We start from the raw sequence: 20,472 nt of genomic DNA, 5'->3' as shown, positions 1-20,472 counted from the left end.
CATCAAAAACAACCTCATAATGACCTGCTGGATATTTAGGAGCCATTTCAAATGGACAAACAGTGATTGTTTTGCTAGCTCACTGGGTGGTCTCTGTGTAAATATTGCTCTTACAGTCACAAGAATCTCATTGCCTGTAAACCGAAATCATACACTTTGAAACCTTAAAGAAATCTAATCGTTTCTGTAATGTGTTTTCTCCATTTGGTCAGTTATGAGGCTGTTTCCCGCTGAATGTTTTAAGTCCAACTTCCTCTAAATAATGAAAAGCTTATGGGTCATTAGACCACAGTATGCATGGGGTACAAAATAATATCTTTCCTGACTCATGGAAGGCATATTTGGTCTGTGGTTGCTAAAAATACCCTCGTTAATTATTTAGAGACAAAGCCATTTTAACTTTGAGTAGCCACTTCATGGTTTGTTTAGTTTTTGAAGACCACGGCTCACCTTTGCTGCTGCAGGGTCAAATCTTTCCAGCGGATACGGGGATTGGAAGCGTTTTTTTCTTTCATTTGACAAAGAAGCTTTTGTCAAATAATCTCCCTGCTTATAAAATGAGCACACAACATTGATCCAGCACACTATTCTTTCTATATCTTCTTCTGTGTCTTCCAAATATTTAATGTTTGTCATCTGAATACCATGCTGGTCTTCCCAGCAGCAGAGCCTTTAGTATATACAGTCTATGTTTAGCCTATTAAAGCTAATATTTCCATTAGGCCATGACTGAAAATGTAACATTCTGCAGCATGTACATCAGAACTTGGCAGATTATACTGTCTGTGCCACAGTCGATCGGTTTGACAGATTTCATGACTCAACCTGATGTGGTAATGCCATTTAAAATGGCCTCAGGGACGTCCTACTGTGACACAGTGCTGTCTGCCAGCATGTCTGTGCCTTCTGTGGCAAAGGTTCAGTAGAGAAGATAAATGCTTAATATGTATTTTCCAGTAAGAGTTCTGAGTGAAAAGACGATCCTGACCGTACAGATTTACACTCAAAACTATACATGTTTGGTTATAAAATGACAAATGCAACTGTCTGCACACTGTCTGACTTCTTTTTAAATAACCTTTTGCAAACTGGGCCTGTTTTGTTTTGAGATGTCATGTCTGAGTTTCAAATGTTGACCTTAATATAAATCCTTTTTATTTTCTGCCTCCATTCGCTGTGGGGGTTTCTTTGTGCTGGACCTGTGCAGTGTTACGAGGCCAAGCTAATGTACAATACAGATGTGTGGAGGGTTGAGCTTCAGTCCATGACTCAGAAATGATGTCTGAAGTTGTATTGTAATGGATGACTCTTCCAACCTCTGGCTCTGCACAAATAAGCGTCATAAACTAAAAGGAATGGTTGGACATTTGGGGAATTAGTTTTCTTGCTGAGAGTTAGATGAGAAGATCGATATCACTCTCATGTCTGTACGAATAATATCAAGCAAAATCTGGTGGACGGTTAGCTGAGCTTAGCTTAGCTTTGGATGAAGACCGAAATCAGGCAGAAACAGCTAGCCTGACTCTGCAAAAGGAAACCAACCCTCCAGCACCTCTAAAGCTCAATAATTAACATGTTGAATTGTGTCTGTTTAATCTTTACAAAAAAAAACAATTCACCACTTTATGGCTGCACTATTTCTTGACTGGGACGGACATAACCCCCTAAAAAATTGTGTGTGTGTACAGTATATAATATGTTAATCAGTGAGCATAGAGTTTCTATTAAGCAGATGTTGGACAGAGCCAGGCTCACGGTTTTTAGTTTCTGTCCTAAGCTTAGCTTCACATAGCGTAGCGTACAGACATGAGAGTGGTATCGATCTTCTCAGATTTCCAAAAATGCCAAACTATTCCTTTAAGGTATTACATAACCAACAAAAAATAAACTTTACAAAAACTAGCGTAAAATGAATCCAGTGATCATAGATGACAAAGAAACATGTTTAAATGGAAGTGAGACAAAGGACAAATCAAAACAACACATACAGTAAAAGGACATCACACAATAAATTAGTTTCTCTCCTATAATGCTGTTCATTGAAACCGTTGTGTCCCTCATGCTCCTAATCAAATGTTGTGAACTGAGATATTACCTGTAGGGCTGGGTATCATTAAAATAACGTCGGTACCGATACCAATACAGTGATGAGATTTACTCCTTAGGTATTGAAATTAGGTATTGAACGACGAGGCATTTTTCAATACTCGATACTTCAGAGGGAATACGGTCAGTGCCTAAAAAGTATTGAATTCGATACCCAGCCCTAATTTCCAGTGGGAGTAACACTGAAGAGATTGTGTATGTGTCTACCTGCAGGCCGGTACGGTGCGAGACTCCATGGCGAAGTCCCTGTACAGTGCTCTGTTTGACTGGATTGTCTTCAGGATCAACCACGCTCTGCTCAACATCAAGGACCTGGAAGAGACCACCAAGGTGGGACGACCCATTGAGAGTTCTACCGCCTTAATTAGACCCAATATGAAGCTCAAGTCTGAGAGATTCTCACGCATGGGCAAATTACATAACAAGAACGGTCGCTTAAATTCATTTTAGTAATCACGGTTTTACTACGGTAGTTTTTTGTCACCTTTACTCAAAGTTTTAAAACCCTTACTGACAACACAGTCACCTTTTTAGATACACCAGTTTCTAGGATTTTGGATAAAAGATTTTTTTCTTTTTCCTTTTTTGTTTGTCGTCCTCAGATCCTGTCCATTGGCGTGCTCGACATTTTTGGGTTTGAGGATTATGAGAACAACAGCTTCGAACAGTTCTGCATCAACTTTGCCAACGAGCGTCTCCAGCACTACTTCAACCAGCACATCTTCAAGCTTGAACAAGTAAGACCTCTCTTAAAAGTTCTCCTTTCTCACGGTTAACAATTGTTAGGAACTGGCGTCCTGTTTAAGGCTTTGATTGGCAGCTGACCTTCTGAGCTACTGTATGATTGCAACTGTTACTTTAACATATTGTAGAGCTACCCACTTAAGTTCTTTGGCTTTGACCCCTTCCAAGGAAATCCCTCATGCTTCTCACTCGGAGCAGTGCACGTACATTACAATGACCCTGAAACAATGGAGGAATTATTCATCACATTATGCAACAGGGTTGCTGACAGCCGTATGACTTAACTCACCCTCCTTGTGACCACCCCGACTGAGGATGTATGTTCTCTTAAGTGAGCTGAATGACTTCAAAGGGGCGTTTTTTAAAGTCATGGATCTGTAAGATTTGCCTGTAAGTTAAACATTGTGTTTACCTTGAGATTCACAGACCTGCCCTGACACGTTTGCGGGCTTCCATGTCATTCACACCAAGACATGAAGTCCTCAGTCTTTCCGGTTTTGTGCAAAGGCAGTTGTTCAGAAACCCTGTCTTACCCCCATGTCATAAATATGCCAAGACTTATACTGTAGATGTATGTCATGACTTCAAAGACTTCTTTGTTTTTGGAGGTTCAGTTAAGGGTGATGCAGAATTATTGCGTTAAGATGTTTGTTCGTCATATGCTCTGATAGTTTTTGTAGTAATGTTATGACCCAAGAATCACAATTTAAGAGCTTAATAATGCAAACAAGTTGTCGATGCATGTTTTAATGCAACGTCTGCAGGGAACAAATGTGACATTTATGTATGCATACATTATCCACATGTGTGGTTTTTTTTTTAAAAAGTTTAAGCACCCAGTCAGTCAGTGCTTTTTCCCAACAGCACTGACACCCCCCCCCAAACATTTTCTTTAACAGTTTTTTCATTCTTGCGAAACATTTCTTCCTTGAAGAATGCTTCTTCTTTGAGATCAGACTAAATATTATGGGGCCAGGAAAAGCCTTTACAAAAATCTGTAGTATCTTTTAAGTAGTTCACGGTTGATGTTTAAGCTGTTGCCGATCATAATCTTATACTAATATCTCACTTCTTTGCACTGACTCTGAGACTTCAGTTGCCAGTATTTGTTAATACTTCTTAGAATCCCACAGTACATCCTGTCCAGTAACACAGGTCGTAATAGATCCAGCCTCGAGCAAAACCATTTTCCATCCTGTTCCTTGTCTGTGTGCTGCATCTTCTTTTTTCTGTTAATGTTGTATACTAAAGACTATTATTTTTTTCTTTTTATGCATGACCATTTTCCTCAAGGTCCTAGTTGGATTTCCTTGGTCCTCCCAGATTTTATGTAGAAGTCATCCATTCCCCATTACTTCCATTCATTAAAGAGTAACTTGACACAATTATTGGTAGCACTTTACTTGAAGGTATCTACATAAGAGTGACATGACACTGTCATGAACACATGACACTGTCATGAACACATGAACCCTAACCCTAACTTGTCATGACAAAAACCGAATGACACAGCATTATGTCATAAAGGTTTATGACTTGTTTATAATGTTTATGCCACGTTCATGACAGTGTCATGTCACTCTTATGTAGATACCTTCAAGTGTAACCCAATTATCTTCTTAAAATGCCTTCTGTTGTAATAAACAGTATAGAATGGGCACCAGTAACAATTGATAATGTGATAAAATAAGTGTGATTAAAATTTTAAGAAACAACATGTTCAAGTTTATTGGTTGTGTTTACTTCTTTCACCGGGAAAGTTAACACTACATCCAGTCTGCTCAGAAGTGGCCGTTCTTTACTTACTACTGGATTAGTCTAAACTTACTCTGCTTGTACATATTGTATATCATAGGTGTGCGCACACAGCTGATGGACTGTCATTGAGTGTTTTGTCAGATGGTTGAAACGCTGCAGTAAACAACCATTCAATTAGATAATGACAGAGTTGATGTCCACCCACTTCCTGATCTCCAATATATTGACCCCCCACAACACCCAGTTACTCTGCATGTGAACAGTAAATGTGTTCTCCTATTGATTTCTAATGTTTTCCATGGATCAAACCGCCTCGACAGTCCTGTTTTCTGGTCCTATAAAGTCCTAATTTCCTACAGTAGATACAGTATAGCATTAGTTGTGTGTGGAAAAATCAATGTGCACCACTGAGGCAGCCTGAAAGCCTCTGAAAATGATTCAACCAGGATAAGTTGGAAAGAGTTGGCATGCTTCATATTTCCGCTGAAACCAGCTTTACACCCTCGTCTACAGTTACAGTATATTTCCATTCATCTGCCGGCCAGTGAGTCACTCTGTCGGGAGCAGTTAGGGGCTAAGTGGTTTACTTAAGGGCAAATTGATGGTCATTTTAAGGGGGAATAGTACTTATTTTCTTCTTTTGCTCTGTTTTCCGACCTTTTCAAACAACCTCTCTGCCAGAAATCACATTGTTTAAAGACATGAAATGGAAGAAGAGAATGTTAGTATAATAATATTTATACTATAATAATACAGTATAATCATGAGTCAATTAGCAGTTTGGCACTGATCGTAACTGAAGATACAAATCGGTAGTTGATCTAAGCCGGTGTAGAACAGTCAGCCGCTATTATCTAACTTTTAAATCTGTTACCACGATGATAAGTACAATTTCCATGCTAGAGTGAATTCTGGATTTATTCTGGATTAAACTACCTGGCAGTATATATAGTCGAAATTAGCTCCCCCTTCAGCAGCTGCAAGACTAGTGATGCTTACACATTAATGTATCAATAATTATAATCCAGTGATATTATATATATTATTCTGAAATAGGCCATTCTGCATTTTTTAATGGGTACAGTACTCTTATTTTTAGTACTTTAGGTATATTTTGATGCTAATACTTTTACTTAACTAAGATTTTTAATTGTATTTTTACAGTGTTATTTCTAGAAGTGAGTACTTCTTCCACCACTAATTAATTCAATCTTTATCTCTTCTTCACAAAGAAAATAAAATCAGTTTTAATAATCTACAAATCACCATGAAAGAAACGATTTTAAGTTTGATTCTGTTAGTTAGCGACGAGGCAGAAGAGGTAAAAAAGCAACAAAAAAAACAACAACCTCATACAATAGTAAGAATTTGACCAACAGTCTCTCCCTATAGTTTTGACTTTCGTTCATAGCAACTGTATGGACAAATACATCCAGCAAAATTCTTAACACGCATGTCCAGCATGTGAGCAAATGAGAGTCCCAAAACCGTCCTGTCGTCCAATGCATGTGCACTGTCGGACATTAGAAAATAGGCAACAATGGCAGCTATCGTGTAGTTTTAGCTGGATGAAGCCAGCAAGTTTACGTATTTAAAGCATCAAATGGAAGTTGTGATGACAGACAGAGGCATGTAAAGCAGCAGGAGGACAGAATGGGCTATCATTTACAATATAATGTTTGGGCTTAATTAATAAAACACTATTAGCACCAACTGTAGACAAAATATGAAGACAATCTCTAGAGCAGGCTTGTCGAAGCTGATTCTGCGCTTTTTGGAGACCTGTTATGGTCGGTTGAGTCAAAACAAGAGTGAATCACAGTAGTTGATGGAAGATGATTTAAAGGCATGTCGAGGGGGGGGGTGGATATCGTTTCCTGTACAATATAATGCAATCCAATACAGTACAACACCCCCTCAAACCACAGCTTAGTGATTACCAAAGACTTGAGTCAGCATCCATCTGACACACAAATTGCACGTTATAAGCATCACAAATGTTTATTCCAGGGCTGTGGTATTGGATTATATTGCACAGGTGTTCCTTTTATAGTTTTTTTTTTTTAGCCTGCGTATGTCTCAAGTGTTACTAAACGACACAAGAGTAAAAACCTGTCATTAGTAAGTTACTCATCAAAGACATCACGTTCTGAGATGTTGATATTGTGAAAGGATGGAAAGACACACATGTTGTACAGCTTTAACTTTATTGTTATCCAGGAGGACATTTGGTTTGCAGCCAGACATTCAGTAAAATAGACTGTTGTTCAGTTGATGTCTTGCTGCTACAGCCTCACTTGGTCTGGGATGACCAGTAGCTTATGGTGGCTAATCGAGGCAACCTTTAGATATTTATTGCTGTGTAATTGACATTACTGAGTCAGATGACTGCTGACTTTATGGCTGTTGTCTTCCTGTTGCACTAAAAGTTAGCATTCACAATCATCCCATAAATGGCTGCTTTAAATGTTCGGTTACACTTTACTTGAAGGTATCTACATAAGAGTGTCATGACACTGTCATGAACGTGTCATAAAGATTATAAACCAGTCATAAACGTTTATGACATAACGCTTCTTTTAGTAAGTGTCATTCGGTTTTTGTCATGACAAGTTATGGTTAGGGTTAGAATTAGGTTTAGAGTTCATGTGTCATGACTGTGTTCATGACAGTGTCATGTCACTCTTATTTAGATTCCTTTTAAGTAAAGCGTTACCGAATGTTCCTAAAGAAGAACAGGACAAATGGTTCTTTTACCACGGACGAAACACTGTCGCTGTCTTGTGTCTTGAAATAAAACGGCTCTTCTTTCAGATTTTGTAATGTGTCCAAAATGAGCAACCAGCTGCACTTTTCAGTGGGGGAGTAACAGCCGGTGTTGAAGGATATAGTTAGTTAAAAAAAAAAACGTTCAATAAATCTTTTGTTGATAAGAGTCCAATGGAATCAGTTGGATTGCTTGTATTTAGAGAGCCGGCACAAACTACAAATCACTGCAAAAGAAGAAGAATATGTTGCAGAATGATTCTGTCAAGCTGTTGCAAACATTTTTCTACAAGAATGGCCAACACTTTTCCACTATCAGCACTCAACAGTGTTTTTATTTGACCAAATACTGAAGAAGAAGAAGGTCATCTTCTCTGTCAGCTTTATTCTCCAGTTGTGGAGTAAGCAACAGTAATCAACTTTTTTTTTTAGGGTAACAAAAGAAGAAACCAGAGTAAAGGAGATTCCAGTGATTTTGATTAAACCTCATAGATTAAGGTCTTTATTTGTTAAATCTCTTTCCCAGGAACACAGGAAAATAACATGTATGGGGAAGAATTAATGATAAATGCTCTGAATGCTTCTCTCATTATTAAACCACCAAGAGACCTGCCAAGTTCTAAAGAGTTTTTTTAGCACAGGGAGATGACATGAAAGCAGGCATGCAAACTACTTTGTTGCTTTGATTGAAACATGTAAAACAGGCTGACCCACATCGGGCTGGTCGTCTGTGTTTGATGGCACGTAGATAATTAATATTGTTTGTATGGGTGCCTAGAGTCTTTGATACCACATATGCTGTACACCTTATGGCCTCAAACTGAATTTGACGCAGACTTTGAGGCTCTAAATAATTTTTTTTTTTTTTAAATCACATCGTTTTAGATTCTAAAATGTAAAAGTACAATACATGTGTGATTTTTTTTTTTTTTTTTTTTTTGCTACATAATGTGATGAAATAAGGCACAGTGTTCTTATTCAGTAGGAGCTACTGACATAAGAAATGCAACCAAAGAAAAAGTCTACAGTTTCAACATCACCAATTACAATGCTTGGAAGCAAAGTTTTATTATTGAAGGTAACTCTGACACTGAGCCCTTCTGTTTGTATGGTTTGTCCCTGCAGGAGGAATACAGAGCAGAGGGCATCAGCTGGCACAACATCGACTACATCGACAACACAGGCTGCATCAACCTGATCAGCAAGAAGCCCACAGCGCTGTTTCACCTACTGGATGAAGAGTGCAAGTGAGTCTTTCCGCCTGTCTGGCTTCCTGTTGGACTAGTTTGTTTCTTTTGGAAACTAGTTTCATTTTCCTGTGAGGTAAACCGTCAATTGCTTCAGGCAGGTTATAGCAAAATTGACAGGCAGCCTGATGGTTGAATGGTTGAGATGCACGCTATATAACTGGCATAAACCCAGTATGATTCCACCGGTGCCTTTGTTGCATGTAGCACTCCCTCCCTCCCTCTCTCTCTTTGACTCCTGTCTGTCTTTATACCGTCAGCTGTTAGAAAATACTTACAAAAAACTCCAAATGGGCATCCATAAGCTGTGGAGCAGTGGTGCTCAAACTTTTTACACCACTTTGTACCACTTCAGAAAATATTAGGCTCTTTAAGTACCACGGTTATGGCCCACGTTTAAAATAGAGTAGCATAGGCCTACCCTATTCAGCTACGGACAATTCACGCAGAAGAGGTTTATTCCTAAAAACATTATTTGTTGAGAGCCACAGACATGCTGTACTTCCTCCGTCCCTCCAGCTCTTAACTAATTATGGATGTATGCGCACTCCGTTCATGAACATGACTGCGTAGCTGGTTGATATCGAAACACAAATAATTACACGTAAGGAAACACTTACTTTAATTGACATTTAACTGGTCATAGTTTAAGTATTATGATTTGAAATGTTGCAGTATTTCTATAGTATTATGTTTTTAAATTAATTTATTTCATTTTTTTTTTTTTTTTTATATATCAGAGATTCCACCTCTAGAGGGAGTTTGTGTGCCATCAGTGGTACTTGTACCACAGTTTGAGAACCAGTGCTGTAGAGCGTCAGCGTTTGCTCACCACTGTAGGCTGCATGTTTATATATTTAAAACGAATAAAACTCCATATAATGTGAAAGGGCTCTACAGAGCTTTTTAGCCTCTTTCAGCTCCTTTTTTCGGTATTATGGCACAGCACCTAATGGCAGACAGACTAAGTGACTAGCTGGTAAAGAAAGATGAATATTTAGCATCTAAAAACCAAGATAAACAGATATAAAAGGAGATTGCATAGTGATTAAAGAATTGACCATTTCATGTTAACCGTATTAAAGGACAATTCCGGCTCAAAATGAACCTAGGGGTTAATAACATATTTATACCGAGTCGACTGTTCTCTGGGATATGTTTTCATGCTAATCGAATGTGTCTCTAGCTTGAAACAAGCTAGTGCAAACCGGTGATTAGCTTATAATGCTAGCCTTCGGGGGAGAGGGTAAATCGCTATTTCTACACCACTAACAAGGCTCAAAATAGCACCACCCTTCAACGGTAGCATAATGAGGGTCCCTACATGTAAACCGAAGCATTGAGAACTTTGTAAGTGTACAGACAGTATATTAAAAAGATAGTTTGTAAGGACTGTACCGTTCACTAAACAGGCAGGCGCCATCTTGGGAAAACAGTCATGACCAGTCGAGCAACCAGTAACCAGTAACCTAGCTCAAACACAGCGTTCGATCCAGGATACTATGCATCCTGATAAAGTTCCCTTGGGCTTTGGAATTAAAATAGCCCCACATCATCACATACCCTTCACCATACCTAGAGATTGGCATGGTTTTATTTCAGTTAGCCTAATAGCTGGTTTGATTTGCATTGAGAGATGATCTTATGGAAAGTACCCCATGCCATTCTCTCTTTTTATTCCTCTTTTTAGTCAACTTTAACATGGGTATGTAAACGTATGAGCACAACTGTATGATAAATGGATGGGACATGGACAAATCAGCTTGACCCACTGCTCACTCTAGAAGGCAACAGGTTACACACATTATGGAAAACATTGTCACATTTCAAACAAACACATTTGAATTGTTTTAAATGTAAATAATTATTATTAAATGAAAGTATTTCTTCAAATCACTATAATGTAAGATGGAGTAGCCTCGAATGTAAACCCTCTAAACTGCAGAGTAAATTTAATTCTTTCAGTTTCATGACTGTAATGCAACAGTATTTCCTCTATTTCCCCCTTTTCTCCATTTGGACACTGAATCAAATTCCTCCCACTTGGAAAAGCTGGAAAGCACTGAGTCTTTGGCTGTGTTTTCATAGCTCAGGTTTCACCCCGTTCCAAAAAGCCCTGGTGTCTCTTTCTTCCCCTCTTCCCTTCCTGTAAGCTGTTGATTTTCTGCTGAATCGCTGGCTCTTGATATTAAAGGACTGGAGGGAAATCTGAGCCGAGATCAGCTCAAAGTGATAATCCTCAACCTGTGGCGTCAGAGGATGAAATGTCAAAGCTGGTTACAGATCAGATAACTCGCTCCGTTTCCAGTGGATGTACTGTTGTAATAACTGTTGTTCTGACTGGAGTAGAGACCGGTGGAAAAAGGTAACGTCTTTAATTCATCATGCTCGTTTTGGAGCATTAGATGAGGAATCTGTCAAACATTTTCAGTGTGATTTACTATAATGCAGCATTCATGACGTGGTTGAGAGCTTTAAACAAGTGCATCAACAGTGTGATTTCCTGGCTCCTTTCTTGAACTGCTTTCACATTAAACTAGTGCTGTCAGTTAAAGACGTTATTAACGGCGTTAACGCAAAGCCATTTTAACACCGTAAATTGTTTTATCGCGAGATTAACGATCTTTTTGGCCTAGCAAACTTTGTAGTTTTTTTTCACATGCTGTTGCAACAACTAGTAACATTAGAAAAACGACAACACCACACCGGATCTAGCTAGACCAGAAACAAAAACAACCGGCACGCCGCACACACTTGTTTGGGCATGCGAGCCGGCCAAAGAGTAGTAGGCTAACGTTACGTTTTGAGTGGATGGCGAGTGCGAGACGAGGAAATGGATGCCAATAAGATTCTGAATGGAAAGTTTACTTTTAAAAAGTTGCCAAATGGTTCTATTGACAAGACCAAAGTGATCTGTGTGGTTTGTCATTGTGAACGGAGATATCATCGCAGCACATCCAGTCTGAAATGCCACTTGATGATAACCAAGCACACAGCTGATGCCAATTCCCCCCCCCCCCCCGCCAGGCGACAAAAGCACAAAGCAAGCCGATCCACTTTTCCAGTTGATAAGAGCATTAAAATGAGAAAAAATAATAATAAAGAAGAAATCAAGGGACATTTAGAATAGATAAAAATGTGCGATTAATTGAGAGTTAACTATGACATTAATGCATTTAATCGCGATTAAATATTTTAATCGTTTGACAGCACTACATTAAACAAATGTAAAAACCCATTGTTCTTCAAATCAAACTTTTTCTGTGCTTCTATTTCAGTTTCCCTCAAGCCACCAACCAGACCTTGTTGGATAAGTTCAAGCGGCAGCATGAGGGGAACAGCTACATCGAGTTCCCTGCTGTCATGGAGCCCGCCTTCATTATCCGACACTACGCGGGCAAGGTCAAGTACGGGGTCAAGGTCAGTGGATCCCTCACTTCCACAGCGACTCATTGATCAGACAGAATGGGAAGGGCACGGGCAGCCATTCTCTGCTTTGTTTTTGTAGCGTTTTTGTGAGCTTTTGTTGTGGGAGGAAAAGTGTTTGTTTTTCTCACACATTCACACCCACATCATCATCATCAGCCTTGTTAAAGCTAAAAATGTAAAAAGATATTCTTCTTCTTCTTCATTGTTCATAACATACTAGTATTATTGATATGCGTGACTATTAGTTAAAGCCAGATTACATTCAAGTCACACATTTGAAGCTACACCTTAATGTTTTTTTTAGCTATATTGGAGTGCTCTGGTCTAACAAATACATATGCCACTATATATGTGGATAAATAACAATTAGTTATCCCAAGACTAAACTATAAAAAAAAATATACCAGAGGTCTTCATCAGGGGGTCCGTGACCCTTACGGGGTCGTTAGAGTTACTGCAGTTATTGTTGAATCATTTAAAAAAAAAAATTAAATATGTCATCATACGACATAAACATGAGTCCAACATATTATTAGCAAAGATAAATCGGCCTATTTGTGATTTGTTTTTAAATTTACGTAACATTGATGACAGGCTAATGGCCTGTAGGTATAGTAGCCACTAAGGTAGCCATCCACAGATACAGTTAGGCTTCAAGTATTCACTGCTACATGTATGTTTAACATTAAAACATGATGTATAAATATATGAACATGTCAATAATTATTATTTTAATACCTTAGTATTGTAAGCACCATTAAAAAGGTATTTATAAAGGCTTTAGGGTGCCCTACACGTTATTGTAGGCCCAGTTAAATATGCAACTTCATTTTATACAATATCTTGTGAGGGGGCTCGCTGCTCCGTCTCCCTTTCAGTTATTGGTCTGTGGCCTAAAAAACATGGAAGACCCCTGAAATATACAGTTACGTACAGGGCTTCTGTGGACAGTTACAAGTTATCGGCCATCAGTATTAGATAGGGGCGTCAGAAGTTTGATTCTAAATCGAAAATTTATTGAAATGAGCTTCATCGAAATCAAAAGCAGGATCGGTGATTCTCCCAGTATTTCTTAAGCTAATGGGTATCCAAAACAATAAACAAATAATATCATTTATTACCCTCCTTTTTCTTTGTCAAACAGGATTTCAGAGAGAAGAACACAGACCACATGCGTCCGGACATCGTAGCTTTACTAAAGAGCAGCAAGAACGCCTTCATCTGCGGGCTGATGGGCATCGACCCGTCAGCCACTTTCCGCTGGGCGGTACTCCGAGCCTACTTCAGGGCCCTGGTGGCTTTCCGAGAGGCTGGGAAGAGACACACGCAGAAGAAGACTGGTGAGCTCTCACACTAACAGAAACTCCACTAATATGCACATTGTAGCGGTGAGGCAGAGTGCGTCCCGATGTAGGAGATAGACGGAGAAATCTTATATGAGCATCGAAAGCCAAAGACGACATGTCATCAACAAATGTCATATATATAATTTTTTTTCTATTAAGGCATCTACTGATGTTCATTAATTTGTGCCTGTGTTATTAATTTACAGCATTTTACAGCTGCAGGATTTATTCTAGAATAAATATTCAAAATGATGAAAATCTGTGCTTGCTGTGTCAAAACCAAAGAATCCATAGAGAGGGAAAGGCTATTGACTGTACTGAATGGCATGCAAGCATTACAGGTGCTTTTTAGTAAAGCAGGAATTGTGGTGAACTAGCAAACTAATAAATCCAGAGGAGCGATAATAGTTATAATAATGGTTATTCGATTATTCGCCTCCTCTTGCTATGTTTTTGAAACTTACCGTTTATTGGCCAAAAGTGTCTACCACCACTGAAGCAGCTCGGGTAAAGACGGCTTGTGAGCTCCGTTCAGCCAATAAACTGCATGAAATTACAAACATGAATTTTTCAGTTTTCCCGCCACGCACAGTACTGTATTCTCACATGCCATGCAGTTACGAATTAGTCCTCTTTTGTTATTCTAGTTTGCTTTATCTCCGCCATAGTTTGTGTTGCAGTAGTCTCTGTTCTGTAGTATGTGTGCATAGTGCCGCCATGTATTTACAGTAGCTCCTGCTCTTTGTCCCTTTCGGCTTTGGCTTTTTACAAATGCCTTCTTTTCCCTCAGATACAGTTGATATGCAAGAGATGTAACCGTCAGATGTTCTTTCAGCACTGCCGTCGTATGAATCCGACTTGCGCTCTGCACCCTCTCGATCCTCCCTACACATTAAGTTTTACACCTAGATGTTGTAATGTGAAAATAGAAGTCTTGTATCCTTTGCTTATCCTTAGATATCTTTTAGAAATCCTTCCAACTGAACTCTAACGATATCAGTGTCACCCAAGGGAACCTGTTACATGTCTTCTAAAACATTTCTGCAAAATGACTTAAAGGTTTTAAAATGCCAAGGTTTTTAAATTGTATTTCTTTCTTTTTTTTATTATTAAGAGCTAAGTAAGTTGTGAGTTAAATTACCTTTTAAATACTCCCTCCTTGTTTAAGAGGAGTGTAGAATCGGGTCACAGAAAAACTTCTAGAAGACATTGTATGGAAGTGCCTTTGGGGGGCAAACACCTACTCACAGAACTACAATGACAGCCATCCTACTGCTGCCACCAACTGCAGTTTTGAATGTCAATCATCTTCTCTCCAGAAGTCTTGCACAGGTATCTCTCCAGTAGACGACTGCATCTCTTCTTCTTCGCTGTCTAATCCGTCATTTCTCTCTCTCTTCCCCCCCCTTTCTCTTTCCTTGTGTTTTTTTCTCTCGTTTTTCTTTTGTTTTGCTTCTCCAAGGGCATGATGACGCTGCTCCCTGTGCAGTTTTGAAAAGTGTGGATAGTTTTAGCTTTCTGCAGCACCCTGTGCATCAGAGAAGCTTAGAGATCCTGCAGAGATGCAAAGAGGAGAAGTACAGTAAGGCTGCCAATACAACGATAACTCCTCCTTACTTTCATGTTAGACCATGACTTGGGAAACTTTAGGGGCGAGGCTGACCAACATCATAAACTTTACTGCACTGTACTGCAGCCAAAGTCACGCCAAAAGAGATCAAAATCATAAGAATGTTCAAACTTAAAGAGAAAAGTTTTTATTTTCTGCTTTGTGATTTGATTTACAACTCTTATTTTCTATCAATAGACTAGATGCTTGTTGGTCTCCGCTCCCTCTGTCTCCCTCTTCCTTCTTTCTTGTGCACCTGCATGCATTTGTTCTTAGTCTTGTCTTGCATGTTGTACTTGTCGAGCATGCTTCAGCCATTCTGTCACTCACACTGTGCTAGTAAAAGGCCAGCAGAGAAATGCACGGTTGTGTTGCTCTATCAGCTAATTTTGGTCCGGGGAAACAACGGCCTAACACATCAAGGTGTCCATCACTTTCTGTATTGTCCCGCAGCCACGCTGTCCTGTCCAGTCCTGTCTGTTGGGCAGTAGTTGCTTGTCCACCATAGCCCATCTCGTCTAAAATCAACAAACTTCACCTGTCACTAATACCACATACGCTGGTGATGGTGATAGAAAGACTGAGAGGGTATATACTGTACGACATCACTAACTTTCTCACAGGCGGCTTTTACACGTGGTGCAGGACACACAGCCGACCTCACACACTTCTCTCACAGGCCACCTTTCCTCTCCAAACATTTCCGTACACTCAGATGTGTTTGTGTCTTTTTGTTTTGTGCCACCCTGCAGCTCCTGATCAGAGTGAAAATGTTGTACAAAGTGATGACACTAAAAACGGTATACTGTTAAGTTACGGTATACTGTTAAGTTACCTGATAAAATGATCTCCCAGATTGCTTTTTTTATTTTTTTTTATATATTTTTTTTATTTTAAAAGAAGGCTAACGCATACTGTAGATTTCTCTGATTTCTCATCACTATGATTGATTGGTTTAGAGGGAATGCTTGTGTATGCCAGCAAATGTAGGCTTGTCACTGCCATCATACTGTAGTAATGTAACCACAGCCTTGTAGCACCCCAACAATGTAGTAACGCCTAAAAAAGTAATACAATTTTACCTTAACTTTACTGAAAATGTATTAAAACCCAATAATGTAGTGACTTGACCAATATTGAAATAAAATGTCCTAACTGATATTGTAATGACGTTTTGACTGAAAACACTAACATTTGACATAGATTTTTGGAAATGTAAACCTCAAGTCAAAGTGGTATGTTGTAATTTCACTACTTTCATTGAATTTGTGTGTTTTATAAAATTTTATATAATTTGGGGGAGAAAAAGATAAAAAAACGTTGAAAAAAAAAACGTCAAAAAAAGCGCAGAAAAAAAATGAACAAAGACATCAGAATAAGTGTCAAAAATGTCTGAAAAAGTGACAAATAGTCAAAGTGACAAACGTTGAAGAAAGTGATTAAAAAAAACGTTCAAAAAAGATTACCAAAAATGCTGAAAAAAAAGTTGCATGGTCCATGGGAAGACAACACAAGGGTTAAACTAAAATCCCTATCAATGGGAAATGAACCAGCCCATACTCGTGCTGATTGGTTGGTCTATGCTAACGTTACACAAGAGGGCGACGAAGACAAAACCGTCGATTCAATATTCATGAAATGTTCTTTTCTTATCTTAGTCAGCAGTGATTTTTAATATCAGTCAGGACATGTTATTACATTGTTGGTCAAGTTACTACATTACAGTTATATTACATTTTCAATCATGTTAAGTTCACATTGAATACCATTTTCAGGAAATTAATACATTGTTGGGTGCCAATTAAACCCATTCTGCTCACAGTTTTCCTTTTTGTAGTTCCACCTAAATGGCGTCTGCCTGCTTTACTTCATTATAATATTGATGATAATTGATTTTGGGACAAAATGTGTTTTTAAAAAACAAATTAAGGTTTTACGCAAACCTACAGTCCAGACTAAACTAAGTACGGAGTATCATCTTCCATAATTCGACACTAACAAGAGCAAGTCACTATTAACCTCACAGATCTTTGTTTTAATATTAAATCATCTGCAGTCGCACTCAATGCAATAACACTGGAGTGTCCCATCATGTTTTTTTTGCTTGGGAAGGGTGTGAAGGATTTGAGTGTTTGTCTTCATGTCTTCAAGTGTTTTTTTTTGTGTTTTTTTGTGTTTTTTTTTGCCTTTTCACACGATGCCTACCTGTCTGTTGGTGATCAGGTGTGACCAGTAGGAGTCCACGTACCCCGCTGTCAGACCTTCAGGGAAGCAACACCATCAACGAGAAATCCCCACGGTAAGAGCCCGTACGGTTTTGAGATCCATTGTGATTGGGTTCCAAGCTCTTTGTAAAGCTTCCCATCACTTGTCAGATCAAGTCGGAGTTTTCGGGAAATTAATACATCTGAAGGAATAAAATTACTGCTATTACCGTTACTTATATGTGGAAATACAGTAGATGCACCATTCAAAGCCAGGTCCTTCTAATGACTGCATTCATAAACAAAACACTGTGGTAGCCCACCTGGGAATGTAAATCAATCTAACACAACACACTAAAGGCTCAAATATTACCATGCAGTCAAACCATTACCACTCTCAACCAAAATGTAACATTATAAGCGTAATGAAGGTTAGATTATTATGCACATTTGTTTGCATTATTTTGTCTATATATACCTAATATAACCTATACTATGCTAATAGTGTTTCAGATCCAAGCTGAATATAATAAATATGTTCATATTCATGAACATAATTTAAAATAAGTATGGATTCCTTACATATTTATCTCCATAGTATTTGTTTATATGTTTACTTTTGATTTTCTGTTTCGCTTTTGCTTCTTTGTATTATTTACTTTTCGTATTGCTACACAAAAAAGACAAGAGAAATAGATGATATAGGACAAAAATCCAGTGTACATATATTTCTCTATATTGATATGGTCTGTTCACCCAGTTCACAACAATTCAGTTGAGCAGTAATGGCTAGAGGAAACTTCTTGTAAACCTTTTGCTTACTTGAATGTATTCATGTCATGCCTTTTTATTAGTTGACAGTAAAAAAGATGAAGTGAGGGGAATGACCTGCAACCAAGGTTCCCGCTTGGCCTCCACGGTGTCCCGTAAACGTAGTATTTGATCTTACATACATAGTACAAAGAGCTCTGGAAACAACAAATGCTCTGTCATGTCTTATATATATATATATATTCTTTTTTATTTTTATTTTTTTACATTTTCCAAAACAAAAAGGACACCAAAAGGAAAACAAACAACAATAAAGACCGTAACAACAACATACATCACAATATACCTTAAAGACATACATTATAATAACATAAACATTGAAGACAGGGGGGGTACAGATACTCATATTCATGAAACACAAACACTACACAGTCAAGTTGTTGCTCTATTGTTCATATTTTCTCTAATACTGTTCTACTTTACAAGTAGTATATATTTGTAATCACTCATGCCATGATATTAACCTCTGGGCTTTGAAACAGTGGCATGCCTTTTAAAAAAGAAAAGCCGAGGGACTGTGCTGTGACCCTGAGCGTTGCTGAGACCCCGGCCCACTGAGACCCCGGCCCACCACCTCCTCTGATTAGCTGTGGACAGTGAGATTAGTGAGACTGGTTGCTCCGAGCGGCTCGTACAACACGGCTTTTGTTAAACAGGAGCTCAGTCTGGGGCTGTTAAAATCCCCCCTTAATGTGATTTGCAACCTCTGCCCTCCCTCTCGGTCTCTTTCTCTCACTCGTACGCTCACACACACTCATCCTCTGCATACAAGAAGAGCACTAAACCCTGTGCAGCTGCTTCCGCCGTGATGTAAAGTCAGAGCTATGCATTGGAGAGGAGTGCCCGGAGAGTGATAAATATTAAGTCCCTGCAGGGCGCTTGTCGGCAAGACGGAGCAGCCGACAGTAAAGTGCTTTATGGGCCCATGGAGTCACTATAAGGAGCATATTGTACCATCACCATTTACTGCGATCGATGATCAACTGGGGAGAAATTCTTTCTCCTCTTCTTTATATGGTAGGCAGATGCAAACTGAAGATTTGTGCTTATTCTTTAGTCCACATTTTTGCGTCAAACATTATTTTCTGATTTGGTCATACACACAATAAGCCCCTTAAAACTCTTGTCCTTAGATCGTATAAAGACAGTATAGATCCCAGAAAGAAATATAAATCAAAAGACTTACTTGATTTACACTTACATACTGGAGCTTTGTGGATCTACTGCCGTAATTTATAGTAATGTATATAATGCAGGCTGGTAGTACAATTTTTATATGTACCTGTAGGACTCCTCTGGAACGGAGCTGTACCTCAGACTGTGATAAAGATAGTGGAGCAGCGCACTAGCTGTGTTAAAGAAGCATCCTCTGGGTCTCTTCCGTTGGCCGTGTATAGAGATACACTAATGAAAAAGCCAGTCACACCTCTATTGTGTATTTTTACATCTTGTTTCTATTTGCAACTTGCGTCCATGATGTATGTTCAAGTTTTATATTATTTATTATTTGGAATCAGAATCGGCTCTGCTGACCAAATGTGTTTAGGCTCACAGGGAGTTTGACTTGTTTTCCAGTGGCTCTCTATGTACTTGAGCTAAATGTTAACGTCAGCATGATGATAATATTTACCATGACACTGCTAGCATACGGATGTATGCAGATGCAGGTATACCTTTTTAACCATCTAAGTTCAGCTAACTAATATTTGCTAATTAGCACAAAAGTACACAAAGTACACCTGAGGCTAATGAGAATAATCATTAGTTTTGAAGGTATTTGGTCATAAACCAAATAATTTGACAAATTACAATTTTGACGCGTTGGCAAGGGAATCAGCAATGACGGTAGGATCTTTGGACCATGCATGTCTGTACCAAATTCCATGGCAATCCATCCAGTAGTTGTGGAGATATAGAGTTAAACTGTGGAACACATTGGACTATGAACTGAAGTGCTGCGATACTGTTTGTAAATTTAAGAATTTGTATAAGAAAAAAATACAGGAATGTTACAAGAAAAAAGATGACTAATATGCTTAAAATTATGATAATTACATGTAAAGATAGGTAGTACTGATAATGTTTGGTGTTTGGGGTGAGGATTGGGGTTGATCCACTCTTGAAGCAGCTGGTTTTTTTTTTTTGATGTGCACAAATAAGTGACAGGTACCATAAGATTTTTTCTTCTTCTTCCTGTTCTTTTTTTTTTCATTCATGCATGTTATGAATGAATGAATAAATTGTTAATGATTAAGAATATTTCAGTCTGGACCAAAGTGGTGGAGTGACCGACGTTGCCATCCCTAGAGGCTAAAAAAAAGAATTCCAATAGCAAATGTACTCTTGGCACTTTTAAATGTGAAAAAGTGTTGAAGAAGTGTTTAAAAAATTTGCTTCTTATACACAAAATAAGCTGAACACAATGAGCACAA

General features: G+C 38.6%; 1 protein-coding gene across 7 annotated transcripts in view; it reads left to right on the top strand.

The window, feature by feature from the left end:
- The window catches only part of myo9aa (myosin IXAa), a 130,702-nt gene that overhangs the window by 81,857 nt on the left and 28,373 nt on the right, over window positions 1–20,472 (top strand). For 6 of the 7 annotated variants that reach the window (XM_039794731.1, XM_039794733.1, XM_039794730.1 and 3 more), the window contains 7 exons: window positions 2,320–2,436; window positions 2,709–2,843; window positions 8,500–8,621; window positions 11,900–12,041; window positions 13,195–13,390; window positions 14,859–14,978; window positions 17,229–17,304. In XM_039794731.1, coding sequence (XP_039650665.1) covers window positions 2,320–2,436; window positions 2,709–2,843; window positions 8,500–8,621; window positions 11,900–12,041; window positions 13,195–13,390; window positions 14,859–14,978; window positions 17,229–17,304 — 908 coding nt within the window. The remainder of the gene's footprint in view (window positions 1–2,319; window positions 2,437–2,708; window positions 2,844–8,499; window positions 8,622–11,899; window positions 12,042–13,194; window positions 13,391–14,858; window positions 14,979–17,228; window positions 17,305–20,472) is intronic. The other variant, XM_039794732.1, reaches the window with a different exon arrangement.

Source organism: Perca fluviatilis, chromosome 3 (genome assembly GCF_010015445.1).
Source record: "Perca fluviatilis chromosome 3, GENO_Pfluv_1.0, whole genome shotgun sequence".
NCBI classification, from domain to species: Eukaryota; Metazoa; Chordata; class Actinopteri; order Perciformes; family Percidae; genus Perca; species Perca fluviatilis.
The sequence above is the reverse complement of the archived record's forward strand: the minus strand, read 5'-3'. Positions and strand labels throughout refer to the sequence as shown.